Source organism: Loxodonta africana, chromosome 19, assembly GCF_030014295.1.
Source record: "Loxodonta africana isolate mLoxAfr1 chromosome 19, mLoxAfr1.hap2, whole genome shotgun sequence".
NCBI classification, from domain to species: domain Eukaryota; kingdom Metazoa; phylum Chordata; class Mammalia; order Proboscidea; family Elephantidae; genus Loxodonta; species Loxodonta africana.
In genome coordinates this window covers 45,935,554-45,958,953 of record NC_087360.1, presented here as the reverse complement: position 1 = coordinate 45,958,953, position 23,400 = coordinate 45,935,554, and the positions used below count along the sequence as shown (strand labels likewise).

The 23,400-nt window shown below is 47.1% G+C and overlaps 1 protein-coding gene across 1 annotated transcript; it reads right to left on the bottom strand.

Moving 5' to 3' along the window:
- Positions 1–2,094: 2,094 nt before the first annotated feature.
- CHRNA2 (cholinergic receptor nicotinic alpha 2 subunit) lies at positions 2,095–5,331 on the bottom strand. The gene has a single exon (XM_064272661.1). The coding sequence runs from the start codon at positions 4,837–4,839 to the stop codon at positions 3,769–3,771; it is 1,071 nt and encodes a 356-aa protein (XP_064128731.1). The 5' UTR covers positions 4,840–5,331; the 3' UTR covers positions 2,095–3,768.
- Positions 5,332–23,400: the final 18,069 nt, after the last annotated feature.

Sequence of the window (23,400 nt, the reverse complement as noted above, 5' to 3'; positions counted from 1 at the left end):
GCTTTGTGGTTTATTTGATTTTTGTTGTTTGAGCTGCACTTTGGGGAAGAATGTTGGCCTTGAACCACAACCCTGGGTAAATTGATTGTGCCCTGTGATGGGTAGACACTGGGCCTCACCCAAGGGGGGGCACGAGGTGACGCTTGGGTAGTGGAGTTTGTTCCAGCCCCTTTGCCTCGCATGATGGGGGAGGGGCCTGACAGAAAGGCCGCTTGCCAGAGGAACCCATGGCAGTTCCCACCACAGCCACTTGAAGAATGCCAGTGGCACTCTCCCAGTGGATACCAAAGTGTCCAGACTTTGGAGGGGCTTGGGAGGGGCTCATGGTGCTGAGGAAGTGGCCAGAGAGGAGGACCTTAGTTAAATGAGCAGATTACGTTTCATTTCATCCCTTTATTTACATGCAAGATGGATGAGGAATGTGAATGACATTAGTGAACATCACCACACCAGGAGATAAGTGTGAGACTAGACCAGAGAGCCCAGTGACCTCTGGGAGTGAGGAGGGAGAGCTGGAAAGCTGCATTTGTAGGAGTAGGGAGGAGAAAGAAACCAAAACGGGCCAGTGAGGGGGAGTCTTGGGGGAGGGTGTCAGGGTCAGGCTGGTCTCCCCTGGGTCTGGCAGGCATCCACCTTCCAGGGAGAGGCATATGGGGGGTTGGAAGGAGGGGATCCCAAAGGCTGAGAGGAAGCTAAAAGCTCAGCTCTGGCTTTTTGCCGGGCTCTCCAGAAGCCTTCTGGTGAACCTGGTATCAGTCAGCTGCTTGTCTGTATCCTGGCTCCCACACATGACCAAAGGCCTTGACTGTTCCCATTCCAAAGTGGAGAACAGGCTCCACAGAGAAGTTCAGAGTGGGTCAGAACACAATGGGGGCCTTTAGGAAGGAGAGAGAAGGCTGAGAAGGCAAGCTGGCCTGCAGCTTTTGCACTCATGAAGCCATCTCAGAGTCCAAAGCAATCCAGTCACTCAGAACACATGTCCTGAGTGCCAACCGCCACTCACCCAGCATGAGGCTGGCTGCTGCTGCGGATGCCAAAAAAAAAAAAAAAGCGGGGGCATAATCCCTAACCTCAAGGAGTTCACAATCAGAATGAGCCCATAGAATGAAGCACCAAGGGCCTAGGGCCCTATGGAGGGAGGGTCTAACAAGCTATGAGTTTGAGTTGGCTCTTGAATGGCAGTCAATGTTGCCACAGAGAAGGGGAGGGTAGAGTTGAGGGGGAGCCTTGGGGGGTGATTTCAGGGTGGATGGAATGGTCTAGCTATCTGCATTCAACAATCCATCCATCCCTCCATCCAGAAGGATCTGCTCTGTACCTCCAGCCCACATTACTACTCTGCCCTCCCCCCTTGAGTGCACTGCCTTCACCTCCTTCCCCTCCCTGAAGCACCCTTATCACTACACTATTTACTATACAGCTCAAAACCCTCCAGACTCGGGATTAACTCAACTTCTTTCTCAGTCTAGTTTATAGCCACCCCAACCAGCCTCTCCAATCTTCCCTCCCACTGCTCCCCACACTTAAGCCCCACCTCAGCCTGGCTGTTCTCCCCAACACTTGAGGCTGATACGTGAGTCCAAAACTTTGCTCACAGCAGTTCCACTCCCCCACCCTGGGCACCTTCTCCCCTCTTCCTGCTGTGTCCCTCCTTTGACATCTGCATTCTGCTGGTCCCACTCCCGCCCTCTGCTTCTCCCTGCTTGGCCCTCCCATCACTTTGTGTCACATCACTCCTTGAGGAACATCTTACACTGCCTCGCACTGTCACCATCACCTCCTAAGCTTCTGGAGAGCAAATCCCGCACCTTTTCTAGCTCCTCTGCATTCAAAACAAGGTGTGCTCAGCAGATTCTTAGCTCTGAGTCCAGTGATGTCAAGGTGAATTGTTCCATATCTTCAATGATTGGGCCAGTTTAGGGACTTCAGGGAGAGGCACCTGCAGTCAGATGGTGCTAACCCCAAAATCTTACTCTAGAGGCAGAAACAGTTAAGATGGTCAGCAGCGACCCCTTTGAGCCAAGGCAAGGGATATGAGATCAGATCGTCCCAGCCAGGAATGGAGGAAGAAAGAGTCCGATGGTCCCCAGGAAGCAGACAATGATAAACAGCCAGAGGAATATCCTATCGATTACCATGGCGACATACTTCCAGTCTTCCTTCACCTGGAGGTAGAAATGGGCTCACAGTGACAGAGGCCAGGCCTTGGAGGAAGGGGAAGTTTCCTGGCCATGCACAGCTCCTGTGAGGATCACCACTAGGGGGCAACTGCCCCGCCAAGACTTTGGGAAGCTAAAAGCCAGTGCAGAGAGAGGAGTGGGTGGAAAGCAGAAATATGGTTGACTCAAGGCTCAAATAATCCTCACCTAATGACTCCTGACATATCCCACTCCCTCCATATGGTTCAAAGCCTTTCTATAGGCTCCTAAGTTCCAGGTAAAGGGTGGCTAGGTATCCAGGTAAAGGCTGGAGCCACTTACAAGCAGGGACCCTCCCAAAGGGACCTTTAACCAAGCCAAAAACCAAACCCGCTGCTGTCGAGTCAATTCCAACTCATAGTGACCCTATAGGACAGAGTGGAGCTGCCCGATAGAGTTTCCAAGGAGCACCTGGTGGATTCAAACTGCCAACCTCTTGGTTGGCAGCCATAGCACTTAACCACTATGCCACCACTGCATCCAAAGGGACCTTAAGTGATTTAAATGCAATGCCCAGCAGTTACAGAATGGCAAAGACTTTGCTGCCCCATGTTGCCTTCCCACCCACCTGCAGGAAATGGAGAGAGGGAGGTTGGTAAGGGTAGGTGCAACCTAGGGAAGATTGCAGGACCCTTTGTGGGACTCAGGGAGAATCTTAAGCTCACAGCCTAGGCAAGGGAGTCTGGATTCCAAGTTGTTCCCGGATTAGATAATGATTAATTTTTCTTATTGACTGAACAAGGCCACCCAGTAAGAACCTCCTGGCCTTTTATCCTTTTTTTAAGTTAATAAGTTGGCACTTGTGTGATAAGAAGAATTCTGTGATCCTGGGCCATGCACTGCTCACCTAATAATGTGGGACATGGTGGGGACGGGGGTGGAAGCCTATCTGCTACAATCAAGATTCATCAGAGTTTGGGTGAATACGGAAGTTCACAAAACATCCAGAGCCCATGAACAAGAAGAAGCAGGAGACCATCCAGGACAAAAGTGGAAGGCTAAAACAGTGAACTCATTTGTTTGATCTTTCCTGAGAATATTCCCTCCACCTCCTCCTGCCTCTCCACCTCCCACCATACAGGGTAATGTTGACAAATGGCTGGCATGAGGTGGAACTGGGGAAGTTTAGTTTCTAAGATCTCCCCCTCTCCCACTCACTGTCTGCGAGTCGCTGTCTTGACTTCCGTGGTATTCTGCCATCTGCTAATAAAATGTCCTAAGAATCTGTGTGGCACAAATGGTTAAGCACTCGACTACTAGCTGAACGGTTGGTGGTTTGAAGCCACCCAGAGACACCTCAGAAGACAGGCCTGGCAATCTGCTTCTGAAAGGTCACAGCCTTGAAAACCCTATGGAGCAGTTCTCAGCATGCGTAGCGTCGCCGTGAGTCAGAACCAACTCAATGGCAACTAACAACAAGAGTCTACTACCTAGCTATTACCCACCACAATGTATTCCGGGCACTGAAGGGCCATGACTAAGGGAGATGGGTCCTCAAGGGAGGAGCTTCAGTTGGCACAGGCTAACACCCTGTGGTTCCTACTAAGCTAGTGTACAAGGGGCCCCTTGCTCAGCTCCAACTTACCGAAAAGTCAGCATCCTCAGACCTCAGGTGATCAGCAATATAGTGCACACCTTCCAGTGCTCTCTGTATGCTAGGTGACAGCAGGAGCCCACTCTTCTGTCCCTGGGCCTCAGCCTTGGGGCCTGAGGCCCCTGGATATAGGCCCTCGTGGCTGTAGATGGCACCAATCAAGGGGGGTGAATGGCCTGCACACACCCATCTGTCTTCATCCTCCTCTTTCTCCTCTCTCTCCTCCATATCCATATCGGTCTCCAGCCAGTGATAAGAGGGGCTGAGCTCCAGGCCTGAGGGGTCCCAGAGCTCCAAGGGTGGCAGGGGCCGGTTCATCAGAAGCCACCTGGGCACACAGCCCAGAAAGGCCACCCGCACCCAGTGGGGCATATTGTGGGTACTGGGAGAGCGGTGGTGGACATTGAGCACAAAGACAGTGATGATGATAGAAAGGGTGACAAAGATCATGGTGAAAAGCAGGTATTCGCCAATCAGTGGAATGACCAGGGAGGTGGAAGGGATGATCTCGGTGATGAGCAGGAGGAAGACAGTGAGTGAGAGCAGTACAGAGATGCAGAGGGTGATCTTCTCGCCACAGTCCGAGGGCAGGTAGAAGACAAGCATGGTGAGGCAGGAGATGAGCAGGCAGGGGATGATGAGGTTGATGGTGTAGAAGAGGGGCAACCGCCGGATGACAAAGTAGTAAGTGACATCGGGATAGATCTCAGCACAGCAGTCATACTTCTTGCTGTTGTAGGTACCTGTGGCGTTGATGATGGCCCACTCACCACTCTCCCAGTAGTCCTTCAGGTCCACCGTCTGTTCCATCTGCTCCAAGTCAATCTTGGCCTTGTCATAGGACCAGGAGCCAAACTTCATCTTGCAGTTCTGCTGATCGAAGGGGAAGAAGGTGACGTCGATGCTGCAGGAGCTCTTGTAGATGGCGGGGGGCACCCAGTGCACTGTTCCCGTGGAAAAGAGGTGGGCCTTGGTCATGTGGGTCACCACAAACTCCCCATCTGCACTGGGGAGAGGAAAGGAGTTCGGGAGCCTTGCACACTCCATCTGCCCAAGCCAGGCTGCTCCAGGTAGCTGGCAGGAGGGGTAATCCAATAACAAAGTCAGACCTGGCCAAGTTGTTTAGGTTTTATGTAAGTGCATAAGGCTTGCCCAGCACACAGAAAATTTATAGCTACAGGGGTTGTCTTTTTAAAGACCATTTTTTAACACAAAAGAAGAAATTTTGAAGAATATACTAAAGCACCAAGAATTTTTAAAATAATCACTACTAACATTTTGATGTATTTCCTTTGCCACAGATAACATTTTTACATATTTGTGCTTTTATCACCTGTTTTTATGTGTTTAATACTTCAGAGTAATTACTTATATGTTCTCTCCCCTTGGGGTCCTTACTTCCTTACAAAGAAAAGACCTAACAGCTTTGCTGGTGAAACTCCTTTCTTGATTCCATCCATGTAACTTGCATATTTGAGGCAGCCTTATCATCTAGGGCCTCTATCGAGCTGTGGGGGTAGAGGAATATAAGACCTAATCCCTGGCCTTGAAAGAACAATGAGGGGCAAAAACGGCATGAGAGTGGTCCAAGTGCCCCACAAGACCTATGGGAGAAAACTTCCTTTCAGCTGGAGCCAGCAAGGTCATCGTAGAAGTTGCCCTTTGAACAAGGTTTTGATGGCTGGTAGGATTTGGCGCACAGATGGGGTGGAGACCGTACCAGCAGAGGGACCCGCAGAAAAACAAACAGAGATGGAAAAGGACAGACTCCGTATGCCGGGCTCAGGCTGGAAAGCAGGATGTGAGTGGAGTGCCCGTTGCCATTGAGTCGATTCTGACTCAGTCACCCTATAAGACAGAGTAGAGCTGCCCCATAGGGTTTCCAAGGAGTGACTGGTGGATTTGAACTGCTGACCTTTTGGTTAGCAGCCATAGTTCTTAACCACTATGCCATCAGGGTTTCTGCCTAGGGTATAAAAAAAAAAAAAAAGGGTATAGTGGGAGATAAAGCCAGAAGGGTCCCATGGGACTGGAGAGCAGAGGTTTTGAAAGGAGAGTCACTGAAAGTTTTCAGCTGGGGAGGGGGGTGACACTGTGGCCTCTGGGGCTGCATGAAGGGAGACTTAAGAGAGGGCTATGGGGTTACTGTGGTACGGGTATATAAGTCATAATCGGCTCCACAGCAGTGGGTTTTGTTTTTTCTTTATTTCTTTTTTTGGTTCTCAGAGTCAGGAGTCCCTGGGTGGTGTAAAAGGTTAACACCCTCATCTGCTAACCAAAAGGCTGGTGATCAAGTACACCCAGAGTCTCCTCGGAAGAAAGGCCTGGCGATCTACTTCCAAAAAATCAGCCATTGAAAATCCTGTGAAGCACAGTTCTGCTCCGAGGCATACACGGGGTGCCACGAGTAGAGTCATCCTGAGGGCAATTGGCTTGGTTTTGGATATTCAGAATAAACAAACGAACGAAAAAAAAAAAAACACCAAGCCCACTGCCTTCAAGTAGATTCCAGCTCTTAGCGACCCTATAGGACAAAGTAGCACTGCCCCATAGAGTCTGCAAGGAGCACTTCATGGATTTGAACTGCCGGCCTTTTGGTTAGCAGCCGTAGCACTTAACCACTACACCACACTGTGAAGTAATAAAGACTTTGCTACTGTAGCCATATAAATGGAAAAGAAGAACATTTAACGTGACAGAGATTCTAATACCCACAATGGGTCTTGACCTCATGGAAGGCAAGAGCTCTGAGGACCCTGGGGCCCTAGTGATTCATCAAGTTGCGCATCTACTTCTCAGCCTGAGTTTCCCTGGGAGTTGCCACAGCTTGGCTCCATGAATTTATCTCTAATGCACAGTCTCTTCCCCTCGAATTCCCCCAGTCAACCCTAAGGCCCAGGGGATCAGAAGAATACATAGGAACAGGGAGACCTTTCTTTTGGAGTAGTTGCAGGCCAGAGTCATAGGCAGGCTGGAAACAGGAACTTTGAAAGAAACCAACAAACAGGTCAGAGCAAAACTTAAAAAAAAAAAGGCATTTCTGTCATCACACATAATCACCACTAGATGGCAACATGCACCCCCCTCCCCCCCCCCCCCCCCCCCCCCATTTTGAGGAAGGCCTGGGCCAGAAAAGACTTGCTTTATATCCTTGTTAACCTGGAGCGGAGTGTTTATGTGGAGGGAGGACCTTCTTTAGATATTTGCAAGATTTGGTGTTGGGCTTTTGTCCTAGCAAAGAATCTCTTATTAAAATCAAGTAATACTGACTTCAACTTTATTTGGTAATCCTAAAACACAAGGTCCTATCTGATACTAGGACTTTGCTCCTGACCTCTGCAAGATACACAGGAAACAGAAACAAGGATCCTGGGAGCTGCTCTGGGACACAGAGGAGATACGGGGTGGGATGGGGCACCTGTGAGGCCTGCAGCAGCAGCAAGCACCAGGCATCTGCTGTGTCAGCCCTTCCAGGTGATAAACATGTTGAGGTGAAAGGACTTTGAATCTGACCAGAACTGGACGATATAAAGAAGTCATTGTTGTCCCATTCACATCTACCTGGAGACACAAAATCCAGTAGTGGTTTGTTTTCCCCTTTGTTTTGTTGTTCAAGAATAGTGTTTTCAAAGTAGGGTCAAATAAACTGGAAAATGCTGGGTTAAATGGGTTTCTTTGCTGCAGAACTTCTAACAACATTTAAAATACTATTGTGCCTAGACATTTTCTAAAGGATGTGGGGTTATGCCATCTAATGTTATGCAAAATTATTTGACCACTGAGCCATTTTTCACACCTATTTACATCTCAGTGAACTAAAACCAGGGGCTGTCAAGGTGCTTCTGAGGCATGGTGACCACACGTGTGTCAGAGTACAACTGCACTCCACAGGGTTTCCAGTGGCTGTGACCTTTCAGAGGCAGATGGCCAGGGCTTTCTTCTCTGGTGCCTCTGGATGGATTTGAATCGCCAGCCTTTCGGTTAGCGGCTGAGCATTCGCGCTGCCAAGGACTCCAGTGATCCTTAGAAACATTTTTAGATGAACATAACACCAAATTAAAAATTAGATCTTTTAATTTTAACTTCCTGGTTTCTCCACGAAGAATTACCTGATAGCAAACACTTTAATGGAAGTATAGCTCTCTATTTTTTCTATAAATAAATTTGTTTTTTGTCCACCAGTGTTCTCTTTAGACAAACCTGTTTTTACTAACTTCTAGTCATTGTGCTCATAGACTGATCTTTTTTGGTCTGGACTACAAGGCAAATATGAAATGACATGATTTTTAAAAATACAGACATCAGGTGTGTCTTGCCCCTTCAAATGTGCTGCTCGTGACTTCAACAGTGCAACACGCTTCAACACACAAACCCTTAGGCATTCTTTTCAGAGCCTGCCTCACATTAAAAAAAAAAAAAAAAAAACCTCAGTATTGACAAATCTTTGTCTTACTAGCACAGTGCTGAGCACTGACACATAGTAGGCGTTCAATAAATTTGGTTGTATGAGTGAATGAGAAGACAAAAATAAGACAAATAAGGGAATAGAAGAAATGAAAAAGAAATTCTTAGCGAGGCAGGACTAGAGCCCAAACCGGCCAAGCACAGACGAGGAAGCTGAAATGCGATGGGGAGGCCCTCCCGTATCCACCCAGCACAGCCTCCGTCACCACCCCTACGTCAGGCTCCTCCCAGGACCCCAAAGGCTTCCTACTTGTTGTAGAGAACAATGTCGGGGGTCCAGATCATCTCGGAAGGAACCCGGAGGGAAGTGACGTTGCCGAAATCGGCCGGATTCCAGCGCAGCTTGTAGTCGCTCCACTCCTGTGCGTGGGGAGGGAGGCGTCCCTGCAGGCCTGGCCGCAGCGCTGACCATGGGCAGCCTGGGGACGCCCTGAGACCAGGCCTGAGCACCACGGTCAGGCCCCCCCGGAGCTCCTCCTCCAGCCCCGGACAATAAAAACGGCTGTGATGCATGGAAAGAGCTCTGGCCTAGGAATCAAGGTCCGGCCGAGGATAACCAACCTCTAGGTTTGGCTTTGGTTCTGAAAGTCTGGCTTCCCGAGAAACCCTCAGTCCCGGGCACACTGAGACGGTTGGTCACCCTCATCGGGCCTTTCGTCCTCACTCTGCCACTCTCCAGCTGGACAGCCCCGGGAACCCCTTCACTCCTCTGTAGTTAGGCCGTTTTTTGTCATTGTTCAGTCTTTCACACCTTCCACCCAGGAAGAGTGATGCCGAGCAGGTACCAGTATTTCCCCAGGTATCGGATGAGGAACTGAGGACCAGAGAGGTAAAAACAACCTGGAGGTATCCACCTGAGATGGGGAATTAACCAGAGACTTTCAAACTATGCTCCAGAGAGCCCCATTAGGGGTCTCAGCAGGAAGGGGGATGCCCTGGGCCCCATCTCTGCGTCCACCGAGGCAATTCCAAGTGATACCGTTTTTCTCCCCACAACCCACAGGTTAGTTATTATCCTCTCAGGTTTTTCTTTATGGTCTTATCACAAGTTGTGATTACACAGTGATTTGAGGTTTCAGAAAGTAGGCACATGAGAAGAAAACTTTTTTTGTCTAGCTCAGTGTTTTCCAAACTTCAAACACTTTAAGTACTAACTTCATAATTTTTGCCACATATGTGTACCACCTGTACTATCACTTACCTAATAAACTAAAAAAAACCAAACCCGTTGTCGTGGAGTCAATTCCAACTCATAGCGACCCTATAGGACAGAGTAAAACTGCCCCACAGAGTTTCCAAGACTTACCTAATAGTTTCTTTAATGAGTCCCTGGGTGGCCCAAACCGTTAAGTGCTTGACTACTAGCCAGAAGGCTGTTGGTTCGAACCCACCCAGAGGCGCCTTGGAAGACAGGCCTGGGGATCTGCTTCTGAAAGGTCACAGCCTTGAAACCCTACGGAGCAGTTCTGCTCTAATACTCAGGGCCACCAACAACAAGTCTTTTTTTAATTAGTTCACTATTTTTAAACTTAAGTAGATTAACATTTGAATTTTATATCACTGATATATATGGGAAACTAACAGCATTTGAAAAAAAATTGTTAAAATGTAAAGATACAACTACTAAAAAAAGGTTTGTGAGCCAACTGAAATCATCTCACTAAGCCACCATTGGTACCGACACCAGCCTGGGAAGATCTTAGTCTAGCATGGTGTTGACTGCTCATGTGTAGGAGAAGGGTTTGGTGGGCAGAGGAGTCAGACTTGCAAAATAGGAAAGATAAACATGTTTGTAAATGTGTCAGAATTTCTCAAGACACTGGCTAACACCTATGAAAGTGGTTGGTCTTCATCAGTGTGCACATTTCTCCCCAGTGCATGGCCTGTCAAGCTTTCGGGTTCAACCAACATTTCTGGGGCAGCCACCCCAAGCAGGGATACATCATCTAGTTCCTCACAGGTGTGTGGGAGGTAGTTCGTCTTACCGCCATGTTACAGAGGAGGAAGGGAGACTCAGAGAGGTTAAGTAACCTCCCATTCCGGGGCTCCTCCCTCTACTCCCTACCCTCCAACCCTGCGCATGAGGATAATTGGGGCAACCCAGGTCAGTGGGTTCTGCCCCGTTCCTGCCTTGGCTGGGGGTAAGGCCCTCACCTGCTTTAGCCAGACGTTGGTGGTCATCATTTGGTTCTTCTCATCCTGGCAGGTAGTGGGGAGAGAGTAATAACAATTAGAATGACAGAACCAGCCCCAGAAAACAGGGTGGAGTGAGATGGGCTGTTTCAGGCCCCCACCCTCACTGGAGAAAACACTTACATGATACTCCAAGTCTACCCTACCTGCCACCCCCACCTGACCCTGCTGCCCTGACTCAGATTCTTCAGGATCTACAGGCCACTTGGATCCTCTTCGCTGTGTCAAGTGGAACAAGCAGAGCATCCAGAAAGCCCACTGCTGCCCACCAGTCCCCTCCCTGAAGGAGACTCCCGGGCTGAGGGAGCGGGAGAAAGAAGGAGCAGACCTGGGAAGACCTGGATCAGATCACCTCCAATCCACCCAGCTCCAGGGGTGGGCCCCTGACCAGGCTGTGACTGAGATGGGCGTATCAGGGCCGGAGCTGGGGTTGGAGAGAGGATCCCGGGAAAGGGACCAGACCAGTCTGGGGACTGATTCTGAAGGGTGAAGGGTGGTAGGGAAACACACCACATCAATGAGCTGGGCGATGGACAGGCCGAAGCGCACGATCACCACGTCTGAGGTATTGGGCACCGGCCTCGCCCAGCGATTGTAGCCCCCAAAGAGGTGTTTGAAGAGGCGGTCCTCAGCTTGGGTATGGGAGCCCCACTGTCCCAAAGCTATGAGAGAGGGAGAGAGGAGTGGGGTCTCCAGGAGTCCACTCATGGTACCTGAGACTTGGCTTCCGCTCCGTCTCCGCTCAAATCAGAGCCACTCAACCTCACTGAGCCTCAGTTTCCTCGCCTGTGAAATGGGGGTAATAATCCAGAACCTAACTCAAAACACTGTTGAGGATTAAATCTAACAGTGTAGGCCAGAGCTTAGCAAAGACTTAACTCATGTTTCGAGCTCATGAAATGTCAGCTACATAAGAAGTAGTGGAAACAAGTGCTGGAAAGGGGTACAGAGGCAGGGAATGGGGAAGAATTCAGACCTAGAGACAAGATTCAACCTTGAACGGAAGCGCCCCAAGGGGGACAGCCACGTGGTGCAGATACCTGGTCCATGTGGGGTAAACTGAGGCAGAAGGATTTCCTGAAGAATCTGAGCCTGCCTTGGTTACTGTGACCTGCAGCAGTGGGGCTGCCTTTAGATGAATCTCTAATGATAGCATGCCTGATTCTGAGACTGGGAAATTCTGTGCCACGTTGGGCGTTTCCCCTATTTTTTTTTTTCTTAAACCATTGGCATTTGCTACTTCTGGTGCAAACGAATAACATGCTCAGCTGCTAACAAAAAGGTTACAGATGTGAGCCCACCCATAGCTGCCTTGGAAGAAAGGTTTGGGGATCTACTTCCTAAAAATCATTAGAAACCCTATGGAGCACAGTTTTACTCTGACACACACAGGGTCACCATGAGTTGGAGTAGACTCGATGGCCACTGGTAATCAGCTAGGCACAGTGTTCCACAGAAGTCTGATGAAATCACACATGAGTTTCATAGTGCTCTCCAGACAGCTTCACCATATCAGGGATTCTGCTACCTGAGGAAGTCGAGAACTACTGCTCTAAACTCCAGAAGAACATGTCGTTGACAGAAAGTTTGTCAATAACAGTAGCTAGAGTGAGGCACTGGGCTGGGAGAGTGTACTGAGTGTACTGAGTGTATCCCAGATGCTATTTAACCCCTTGCTATTTACAGATGTTAGTTTCACAATAGCTCTGGGAGGTTCACAGTGTTCTTTGCATTTCGCAGATGAGGAACACTGAAGCTCAGGGAAGTTCAAGGTGACACAGATGTTATTGTCAGAGCTGTGACTGCCCCCTCTGTCTTCTCACTGTGGAACAAACTACTCAGCTGATGATTTCTGACATGCTCTGCAGCTTTGGCTGTTGTGCTGATTCTATCAGCAGGAGTTTTTTCCATATAGTATGTGAGATTTATGAGTATGAAATTACGCCTTATTGATTAAACCCACTTACCTGCTGGGATCAGAAGGAGCCACCACAGGCCGAGCTTTGCCATGGGTGGGAGTCCAGGACAGGAGAGGCCCATAGCTTCGGTGGTGGGGCCTGGCTTCCCCTAGACAGCAGAAGAAGGGCAGGCCAGGGCTCTCTGTGGTTGGGCCTCAAACAGCTGGCACAGCAGAGCTGCCCCTGGACTCTTTGTGGCTCCCACTCTCTGCTGAACCTGAGCACGCAGGGGAAATGGCTCTTAGTATTGTGCATCCTCAACAAAGAAGGAGCTTTGTTTCTCCCTCTGCACAGAGGTGTGAAAGGTGAGGAACCAGCCCTTAGCAGGCCTCCTAGAATGTTAAGGCTCTTGGGTTCTCTCTGGCTTGATTGAAGAACCAGGTCAACCAGCCACTTTGCCCAGAACACAAGCCCCGACCTGTGGCAGAAAGGAAGGCACAGGACAGGATAGAAACCCCCAATACGCTGACAGCAGAGTCTCCTCTATAACATGGGGATAATTAGACCTCGAAGGGTGGTCAAGTAAAAGAAGAGTCAACAGGTGAAAACAACCCAAATGCCCATCAACTGATGATACATACACAAAATGTGGTCTGTAAATACAATGGACTATCATTCAGCCATAAAAATGAATGAAGTACTTGATAAATGCTACAACATAGATGACCTTGAAAACACTATGCTGAACGAAAGAAGCCCATCACGACAGGCCACATACTGAATGATTCCGAAAGGAGGGGAAAATGCAAAGCAGCTGTTTAATAGGTACAGAGTTCCTTTTGGGGCAATGAAAACATTCCAAAACTAGATAGTAGTGATGGTTGCACAACATTATGAATGTGCTAAATGTCACTAACAGTAAATTTTATCTTATGAGTATTTTAACATAATAAAAAAAAGAGTATGAGTAAAAATGCTTTAAATATGTAAAGCACTAAATTTAAAAAAAAGAAAAAAACCATTGCCATCAAGTCAATTTCGACTCATAGAGACCCTATAGGACAGAGTAGAACTGCCCCATAGGGTTTCTAAGGAGCAACTGCTGGATTCAAACTGCCAACCTTTTTGTTAGCAGCCAAACATTTAAACCACTGCACCACCAGGGCACTAAATACAGGAGGGAATAAGAACTAGTATTATTGGAGTCATGAAGCCTTTCTGTCTGGCTTGATCACATCCCCCCCAGTCCACCCTGTCCCAACTCTCAGCAATGACTCCAGACATTATAGATACTTCACCTCCCATCACACCTGTCAGCCGACTCCATCCTACCTTCCGTTGGTAGGAGAAAGAGAACTGCACTTGGAGTTTGCAAATGTGGCTTTGAGTTTTGGCTCCACCACTGACTGGGCAAGCCACTCAGCCCCACTGGGATTTTGTCCTATGTGTAAAATAAGGATAGCAGACTCCCTGCCCTGCCCGCCCCCCAGGCCTGGTGAGAGCAACAGCCGGACTAATGCCCACGAAAGGCCCCGAGCACTGCAGAGTGCCGGAGCATGTAGTGGTTGCGCTTACACTTACCAAGACACAATGATCCAATAACATCACACATTGATGGCTTGTGCCAACTTGGAGAAAGAGAGGCTGTTGGAGGGGTTTGATGTGAATTTCAAAGTGTTGGAATTTCTGGGACATAAAATTAATTAAAATAGGCTTTTCCAGAATATGTTTGGAGTAGAGTCCCTGGGTGATGGAAACGGTTAAGCGCTCTACTACTACCCGAAAGGCTGGTGATTTGAACCCACACAGATACGTTTTGGAAGACAGGCCTGGTGATCTGCTTCGGAAAATTTACAGCCTTGAAAACCCTATGGAGCACTTCTAATCTGACATATGGGGTTGCCATGAGTCAGAATCAGCCTGACAGCAACTAACGACGACAACATCAATCCAGAGTATGTCTGGAGTAGAAGACACTCCCACTTCAATTTTCTTGGAAGTTTGAATTAAAGACTTATTCGAAATTGATCATTATATTTACTCTCCTGTTCCCTCAGGAGAAGATGGCTCCTCATCACCAGCCACACTAAGCACCACACTACAATTCATGCCCCAGGTTCCACTCCTAGTAGTCCTAGCTCTCTTAGGACTGTTTCTGGTTCCCCTCCCGGCTCCCAAGCCCCACCTGGTAGCTGTGTCCTGAGGGAGAAAAGCCCAGTGGTTCCTAGAGGGTGGCTGCTCTGAAGCACCTGCTGGGCACCAGAAGGGAACAGCCCACAGCTAGCCCGGAAAGGGGTCCCCAGAGGCACCACCAAATCATGCAGATTGGTTGTGCAGCACCCTCCCCCACCTGGGCTTTCAACACTTGTGGCCCAGGTGCCAATGAGCTGCTGAGCTGCAGCCGCGGGGTCGCAGGGTCTCTGGCTCTCAAAGGTGCAGAAACTTGTCTCCTTGGGGACTGCCCAAAGCAGATCCATTACAGAGGAAATGAGCATAGCTAACTTATGTCCAAAGGAAGTTATCTTTGCCATTTTGGCCTTTTCCTATTACATAGTGATCACCTGCATTATCTCTAGGTGCAGGGATTAGAGGAATATATATATGTGTATATATATGTATGTGTGTATATATATCAACCAACCAAGATATATGTGTGTGTGTGTGTGTGTGTGTGTATATATATATATATGTATATAAACAACCAACCCATTGCCATGGAGTTAATTCCAACTCATAGTGACTGTATAGGACGGAGTAGAACTGGCCCATAGGGTTTCCAGTGAGCTGCTAGTAGATTTGGACTGCTGATCTTTTGGTTAGCAGCAGCAGCTCTTAACAACTGTCCCACCAGGGGTCCCTCTCTCTATATATGTATATTTATATATATATATATATACACACAAACACATATATGTACTTTTCTCTATTTTCCAAATTTCCTACCATAAGTATGTGTTAGTTTCTTAATATAAAATGTATATTAAAACTCACCTGCTGTGTGTTTTACACAAATTCTTCCCAAAATACATGCAGATTGAGACTCCATCTCTCCATGAATGGTGGGTAAGTAATCAAAAGCCAACTATGTTCATTGGAATCATCTTAGGGCTGAGACAAGAATGATACTAGGAAATGGATGGCAGCCTCTGAACCCCTCATGGGTGGGGGGTTGGTGGTCAGGGACAAAAAAGTCTACAAGGGCTTTTGAAGTAAAGCAGAAGTTCCCCGTGTGAGCCTCTTGAAGGTAAGGATGCTGTCTTATATACTTTTTACCTCCAGCCCAAGCACAGTACGTGCACTTAGTAGGCACTCACTTTGTGGTCTTCAGGCATGTAGAGCAACTTGGAAAGGGAAAAAGAAGGCTGGGAGAACATCTGTGGAAGGAGACCAAGGCTTTCCGCTGAGTTTAGGAAGCAAGACTGTATAGAACATTTATTCCCATAATCCCATTGTTTGTTATATTCTTTATTCATTCACCTTTTATTGGGGGCTAACAAGGTGCCAGGCATTAGAGACCAAGAACTAAGTTTACACGGTCCAGAGGAGAACACAGTGGAGAAGAAGCAGAAGGAAGAAATATCCTAGACATCCTTCATCCACCCTTGCTATGAGGCATTAAGTTCTCTTCGTTTCAGAGCCATGAAGGGAAACGCCAGGTTCTCCTAGGCAACCCTTCAGGCTTTATACAACTCCCCACATTGGAAGTTCTTCCCAGAGCCTGATTCTAGGTGAGCATCAGAGGTATGCTTCAGTTTAGTTTGGTTTGGTTCGGTTCGGTTCGGTTTAGTTTAGAGATCCTGGTGTTAATACCACATGTAGGAGACTAGATTCTTTAACACCAAGAAAAACTGCAGAGTACATTATGCTTTTTCATTTCTCTCTTCACTCATCCAGACATCTGGCAATCACTGAGCTCCTACTGCATGGTACCCTCACTTCTCCCCGCCCCCCCCCAAAAAAAAATCTGCCCTTGAGACAATTCTGAGTCACGGCAACTCCAAGTGCGCAGAATGGAACTGTTCCACAGAGTTTTTAAGGCTGTGACCTTTCAGAAGCATATCACCAGGCCTTTCTTCCAGGGCACTTCTGGATAGGTTCTAACCGCTAACCTTTGGATGGTAGTTAAGCGCTTAACCATTTGCACCACCCGGGCACTCCTCAAGTGTCCCATGTCCTCCTAATTTACCTGTGGATGTCAGTGACTGAAATATTGCCTTACTTCCACTATCACCACCATTTGGAAGTTTTGTTTGCCTGTTGAAATGAAAAAGAGTTGTAAAACTCAATTGCTTCTATCTATCATCACATATGCATGAAGGTTCACTGCTTTGCTTTTGGCTATATGTGAGAAAATAGAGCTAGGTAGCACAGGGAAAGAGATCCCAGGGTTCTCTTTGTTGTTAATTCTTAGAAGGTCTTCCTACGAACAACTTCCCTCCGTTCTATAGTTTTAAGGTTTACAAAGTATGTTCACACTTTGGAACTCGTTGGAGCCTCACAGCACCCCTAGGAGAGCCTAGAGAAGAGATATTATTATCACCTTTATGTAAATGAAAAACTGCTGCTCAGAGAAGCTGATTGATTTGCCTAAGGCCACATAGGTGATAAAGTGGTAAAGTTGGGATTCGACCTCAGGTCTTCTGCTTCCAAATTATTATGTGAACGTGGATATGGGTAAAGTGTTACCCAGTGGCACCAAGTAGGACGACGATGTTGTATGAGCAACGTGGCTAGTACTTGCATCTGTTCTATAGATCCCAGCGCTATGACTGTCATAGCAAACCACTATCAGAATTGAGGTCTGTGGGGGACAGATGACGAGATGGGGAATGTGCCCCATCCCAAAACTGAGCTCACTTGGATCCAAGATTCTAGGAGATTCCTCCTCTAGTGTGCAAATTCACTCACTCCTTCCAAGCAAATATCATGGTCACAAAGTGCGAGGCTACCATCCATCTTACTTTTTAAGCAAGCACATTACATAAAAGAAAGATGTTGTTTTCGCATTAATGAGAGTAGGGGAGAAGAGGTGGAATTCAGGCATGCTGAAATTGCATCACATAAAGGTCCGGTGAGGGACCTCTGGACCTCTCTCTGGAAATTCCTCAGGAAGAATGTGCAAATGAGATTCACTCGACTCTAGAGGACCTATTCCTGCAAGATGCCTCAAATTTGCATCCCTTGTAATTAGCCTGCAATAGTAATTTTATTAATTTGTCACTGGAAACAAAAGAAGAAATTGTTCCAGGTAATTGACAGTAATTAAAGTAACATTTCACCTCTTGTTAGAAAGACATGAAAAAAGAAAGAGCGCTGAACACTTTGATCCCCTAAGCGGCTGGACTGGCAGACTTGGTGGGGGTGGCAGTGGGAGAAGTCCCTGTATATAAAGTGAGTCTGGGTGGCTGGGGAGTACAGAGAAACCTATACAAAAATATTGCCGATGTAGAGTGTTTGGAGACTAATATCCATCCCTGTTGGGCTTGTCTCCCTGCTGATACGCACGGTGTCCTGACCCTGTCTCCACCTCCCCAGGCTCGTTGCAGCCTCTCATCCATCTTTTAAGTCCTAGATGCATTGACATCAAGGTTATTTGGCCTTGCTTTTTTGTCCATCTTCCTATTGCAGCTGGTCTTACTCACCAGCTCATCTTCTATCCTTTTCACAAGCACCACCTTCTCCAGAAAGCCTTCTTAGTCTCCACTCAGCCCCTCTCTGCCACCCAGCACCTCCCCAAGCCTGGGAATCCCAGCTCTTCCACCATTACTAATAAGCCAAAGAAAGCCCCTTGATTAGAGGAAATGATATTGCTGCTGCTTCCAAATAATTTCATTAGCGCTGCTTAAGGAAGAGAGGACATATTTCTAGTTTTTATATCTACCCTGCTCAATAAATGGATCAATCACAGAAGCTTAACACCCCAAGGCTGGGTGAGATCTTAAAGGTCACCTCGACTATCACACTTGCTGATGTAGAAATCTCGCCCTGAATTCTAGCCTCAGAACAACCCAGCAATGAAGACCTAACTACCTTCTGTCAGTAAACACTATCAGTATCTATTAGCTTTTTGTTCAAGTATGTAGAATATTTACTAGATGAATATATAAATGAATAAATAGTATTAATAAAGATATAGAGGTAGATTCCACACAGTAAAGCCACTGCTCCTGAGACTAAGCTGCCCTACCCAGCAGGAGGGCATGACTGTCATTGGGCTCTGAACAACCCCAGCAGGAACAACCCAAAAACTAAAATTTTTCTAGTAGCATGTGACTTCCAGCTTTCTGATATACCACCCCCCAGGTAGCCAGAAGCTGCTAGTATCCCTTTGGCCCCACATCCACAATGTCCCCACACCTACAATGTCCCCAACACAAGCCTCAGAGGCACCTTTCTTACCTGTGGCCACAGAAGAAGATGTGCCATTCAAAGGCTGCAGAGGACCAGCCTGGCTTGGAGATGCTGGGCAGCTGACAAAAGTTCCCCCAGAAACGGAGAGGCAGGTACAGAGTGGAGCTCATTCACTTCATTTCATGGTCAAAAAGATGCTGGCCTGGAGACACCCTGGAGAGACAAGGGAGACCTTACTATCGAGGCAGTTTGGCTTCCCGGAAGGTGGATGGACAAGTTCTGCAGAGAGGTCAGCTTTGCTGGGGCTGCCCAGCTCTGGCAGCTGGAGAGGGCTTCACGCAGGTACTACTGCTGAAGGCATCAGGGAAAGCTCCTGGGCACAGAGGCCTCTGCAGGTAAAACCAATGCCGGTCCACAGGAGGGACTGCTGGCTAAGGAGCGCACAGGCTTATTCCTTTCTCTCTCTCTCTCTCTCACACACACACACACACACACACACACATACACACACACCCTCTCAGGAGGGAAGGAGGAGGAGGAGCCTGTGACTATTCAGCCTGTGTCCAGTGGGGACAGACAGCAGCTTTGCTTTCCCTCTGCCCATTCACTATAATGTTTAACCCTTTTCTCTGAAGGACCCAGTACTCCAGAATTACTGCCTATGCTCTCTGATCTCACCATGTGTGGGGCCTGGGTCTGTCTGTTGAAAGGGCAGTATAGTTTTGAATAAAATAAAGATAGAGCCACTGGCCCACTAGCCTACAATTCCCTCCTTCCCTTTGTCCCCTGGAGGAACGCCTTCACCCCCAACCAGCTGCCTACAGGACCACTGCGTTTACTCACACTGCCACCTGGATCAGCTGTAGCTTGCCTGTCACCTTCTCAATCTCCTTGCAGGTGACCTTGCCTTCTATTTTCTGGAGAAGTAAGGTCACATTGCCTCAAAATCAATAAACTGACCCCTTACCCCCTTTTCTCTAGTCTCAAACAAGGGGCCCTGTTCCTCTTTCTGTGCCTGGTGAATCTTGGCCCCTGTGATCTTGATAGCATCCCCACCTACTAAATATCCCCAATCTTTCTTACATCTTCGCCTCTTCTCTCTACTTGCTCCTTATCCTCAACTGGTAAATAAGTGGACCTCCTTCTTTGGGTTCTACCTGTCCCCTCAAGTTACTTGCCATTTCATCTTCCTCATTTCTTTAAAAATAAAGGCCCTGAACATGGACCACCAGGGTTTGATTTCTAGCTCTGCTCTTTAAAATTTTCTTATCTTCATCTATCACAGCCTCCACCAGACTGAGTTCAGTACAACGAGATAGTGCCTGGCTACCACCACTGACAGGGATCACAATAAAGGGTCTTGGACAGAGCTGGAGAAAAATGGAGAACAAAATTATAACTCAAAAAGAAAGACCAGACTTGCTGGCCTGACAGAGACTAGAGACACCCTGAGAGTATGGATCCTGGACACCCTTTCAGCTCAGTAATGAGGCCACTCCTGAGGTTCACCATTCAGCCAAAGATTGAACAGACCCGTGGAACAAAACAAGACTAAAGGGGTGTACCAGCCCTGGGGCGGGGACTGGAAAGTAGTGGGGAACAGGAAAGCTGGTAATAGGAAACCCAGGGCTGAGAAGGGAAAGTTGTTGACATGTCGTGGGGTTGTTAACTAATGTCATACAACAATGTGTGTACTGTTTAATGAGAAACTAGTTTGTTCCGTAAATCTCTATCTAAAGTTCAATTAAAAAAAGAAAAAAAAATGTGATCTTGAACAAGTCTCCTAAGCTTTCTGTGCCTCAGTTTCCTTATGTGTAAAATGAAGACATTAATAATGATTCATACTTCATAGGGTTGTTATGAGGAGTAGATTCGTTAATACAAATAAAGTGCTTAGAACAGTGCAAGCCATATATACACACACACGTATGTTTACACATGCATGTACGTTGCTAGTATAATCTTTTGAGAAAATTTAAGAAATAAAACACAAAAACTGTAAATTATCCATATTTCTACCACCCGTAATTTAGAAATGTTAATACTTGGTCATATCTACTTTCATATTGATATTTACATACACATCTATATAAGTATATATATGTACGATTTAAAAGTTATATAGGTATTTGATGCATATGTTCTCCAGAGACAGAGAGAAAAGGAAGGAATAGGGAAGAAAGAAAGAGAGAAAGAAAATCATTACAGGTTGTATCCATCAGAATTTTGGGTTGCAAGCAATAAAAAAACAAAAGCTATTGATTGATTGAAGCAGAAAATGACTTTATTAAAAGGACATAGGTAGTTCACAGAAGCATTTAGAAAGCTGGAGAACCAGTTTAGGAAACAGGTGAGAACAAGGGACACATCAGCCAGGACTGCAGACAAAATTATACCCATCACCAGCTTGGTGGGGCTCTGCTGCGGAACTGGGATATGAAGCCATCCACCATCACTGGTACCGCTGTCACTGCTGCCCCTAGAAACCAGCTGTTGCTGCTTCTGCTGCCACTACTACCAGGATTAATTCTCCTCTGTCGTGCTTCTTTGTGTCACTAGCTCCCAATACAGAAGCCAGAAGAGATGCATCTGACTAATCACGTATATGCCCAAGAACTAGATAAAAGGAAGCATGAAAAAGCAGAAGTCTGCTATTTTGGGCTTCTATGGGTAAGGTAGGCCTGCACCAACAAGATGGGGACATTCTCAAAATATTTAAAAGGAGTTTAAGTGGTGGGAAGCTCCCCAAAATAGAAGAAGTCCATTACAGTTTTGCTCTTTGGCTTCTAACACGCATGCACACCCAACTTTCCATACTTAACTCTTTCAAGAAAAAAAAGATAATGCCTAAAAAAAAAAAAATTTTTTTTTAACACAATAACTATTCCTCACACAAAATAGAATGTGCTCGTCCCAACCCCAGTGGAAGAGAGCCCTAAGTCTCCTCAGTTACTCTGCCCAGTTCAAAGGCCAGCTTCTCTGGGCAATGTCTATTCTTGCTCTAGTCCTGACACAATGTGACCTTGAAATTCTGTTCCTCTGGAGTAAATCATAAATTTTATCAAAAACACACTGCATATAAAATAATGGGAGGGCCTGGAAAAAAAACTAATTAACAAAATAAGGAAGAAAATATAGGCAAGTACAGTCCTCATTGTTGTAGAAGGTCTTTAGGCTGGAGTTGGTGTTTACAAGTCCTTCTCTATACAGTCCATGTTTCCTCTGACCTCAGGAGCATGCCAGCTGACAGAGCTCGTACCCAATGGGATGAACTAAACCATCAATGCTTAGGGTTCTGCACTGATGGTAGTCCTACTTGGATAAGAATGCTGTGGTCTCCCTTTACCTTTACCACCAGGTATAGCTGGACCAGGAGGCACTACAAAGAATCCTCTGGGTTCTTTCCATAGAGGTCCTTCCCCTCAGTGTTTGGCAGCAGCCCCGTTTTCTCTTAGTAATAACAATCAATTAAGAATATTTCAAGACCTATCCTGAAGTACAACGCTGTCAGTGATAGGATAATATCCAAATGCCTACAAGGAAGACCAGTTAATACAACTATCATTCAAATTTTTGCAATAACCACTAAGGCTTTTTTTTTTTAAAGGAGAAAATAGACAAAAAGAGTAATCCCAACAAATCAATCCACAGACTGGATCATCCATTGAGTCATCTACAAAGCTGTAATAGACAAAGTAGAAATCTGCAACTGGTCATCACAGAATAAAACCAAAAGGCCCTCTGGTCCCCAGGGAGCTGCCTCCCACCCATGAGGTCAGCTGCAGTCCAGCCCCACCCCATCACTCACTCTGCCTCTGCCTCCTCCTTTGATCCCCCGATGCCAGCAGCAAGATGCATCCAGCTCAGAAACAGGGCTACCACACCAGCTCTGGGCCCCTGGGAGGAGGGATGGTCTCTGGTGGGTTGACAGCACAGGACTCTCATTAATGCCTCCTGGGTTCAGTCAGCAGCTGGAGGCCCAGGCCTGGGTCAGATCCCAAATCCACCATAATCTCAGCTGGAGACAGATAGGGTGTGAAGAGAGCCCAGTTCTCCATTGTCCCATAGGGAGGTCTGCAGAGCTTTCTTCAAGAGCACCACAGGGTGTCACATGGGAGAATGCCTTGTGACTTCAGCAACTACCACTCCAAAAACAAACCTAGTCCTCGCCAGCAAAGATCTTCTGACCCACTACCACTTGAATCTCCATGGGACCACAAGCTCAGCAGCTGTGTGGCCATGCCTGAGTTACTTAATCTTTTTGAGCTTCATGTGAAAGTACTAAGTAAATGGTCTGGGCTCCATTAATGTTTGTGGAATGAGTCTTGAAGGGTGCAGACACTTGCAGTGACCCAGATGATATTGAAGTCAAGCCTGAGGGAGGGAGAGAGGGAGACTTTTTTGGGGGGGTGGGGAGGATATCGAATTACTTGAATTGAAGGAATGGTACAAATGAAAGAACTTAAGTGGATGTTTCGGTACAATTTACAGAAAAGGTAAAAGTAAACCCAACATGCATGGACTGCCTTGGTGACCACAGAAGTCACTCCTGTGGCTATGGGGCAGCTAGGCTAAAGCTTAGCTCTCTCTATCACTGAAGATTTGAAGACTTTTACCAACTTCTGTTGTCTGACATTGATCAAACATGTAATCAAGATGCATTGATAATTACTGGTGATTGGAATGTGAAAGTGGGAAACAA

What these genes read in the sequence shown, in the direction of transcription:
- CHRNA2 (XM_064272661.1), bottom strand. Translation starts at nt 4,839, where the DNA reads ATGGAGTGTGCAAGGCTCCCGAACTCCTTTCCTCTCCCCAGTGCAGAT.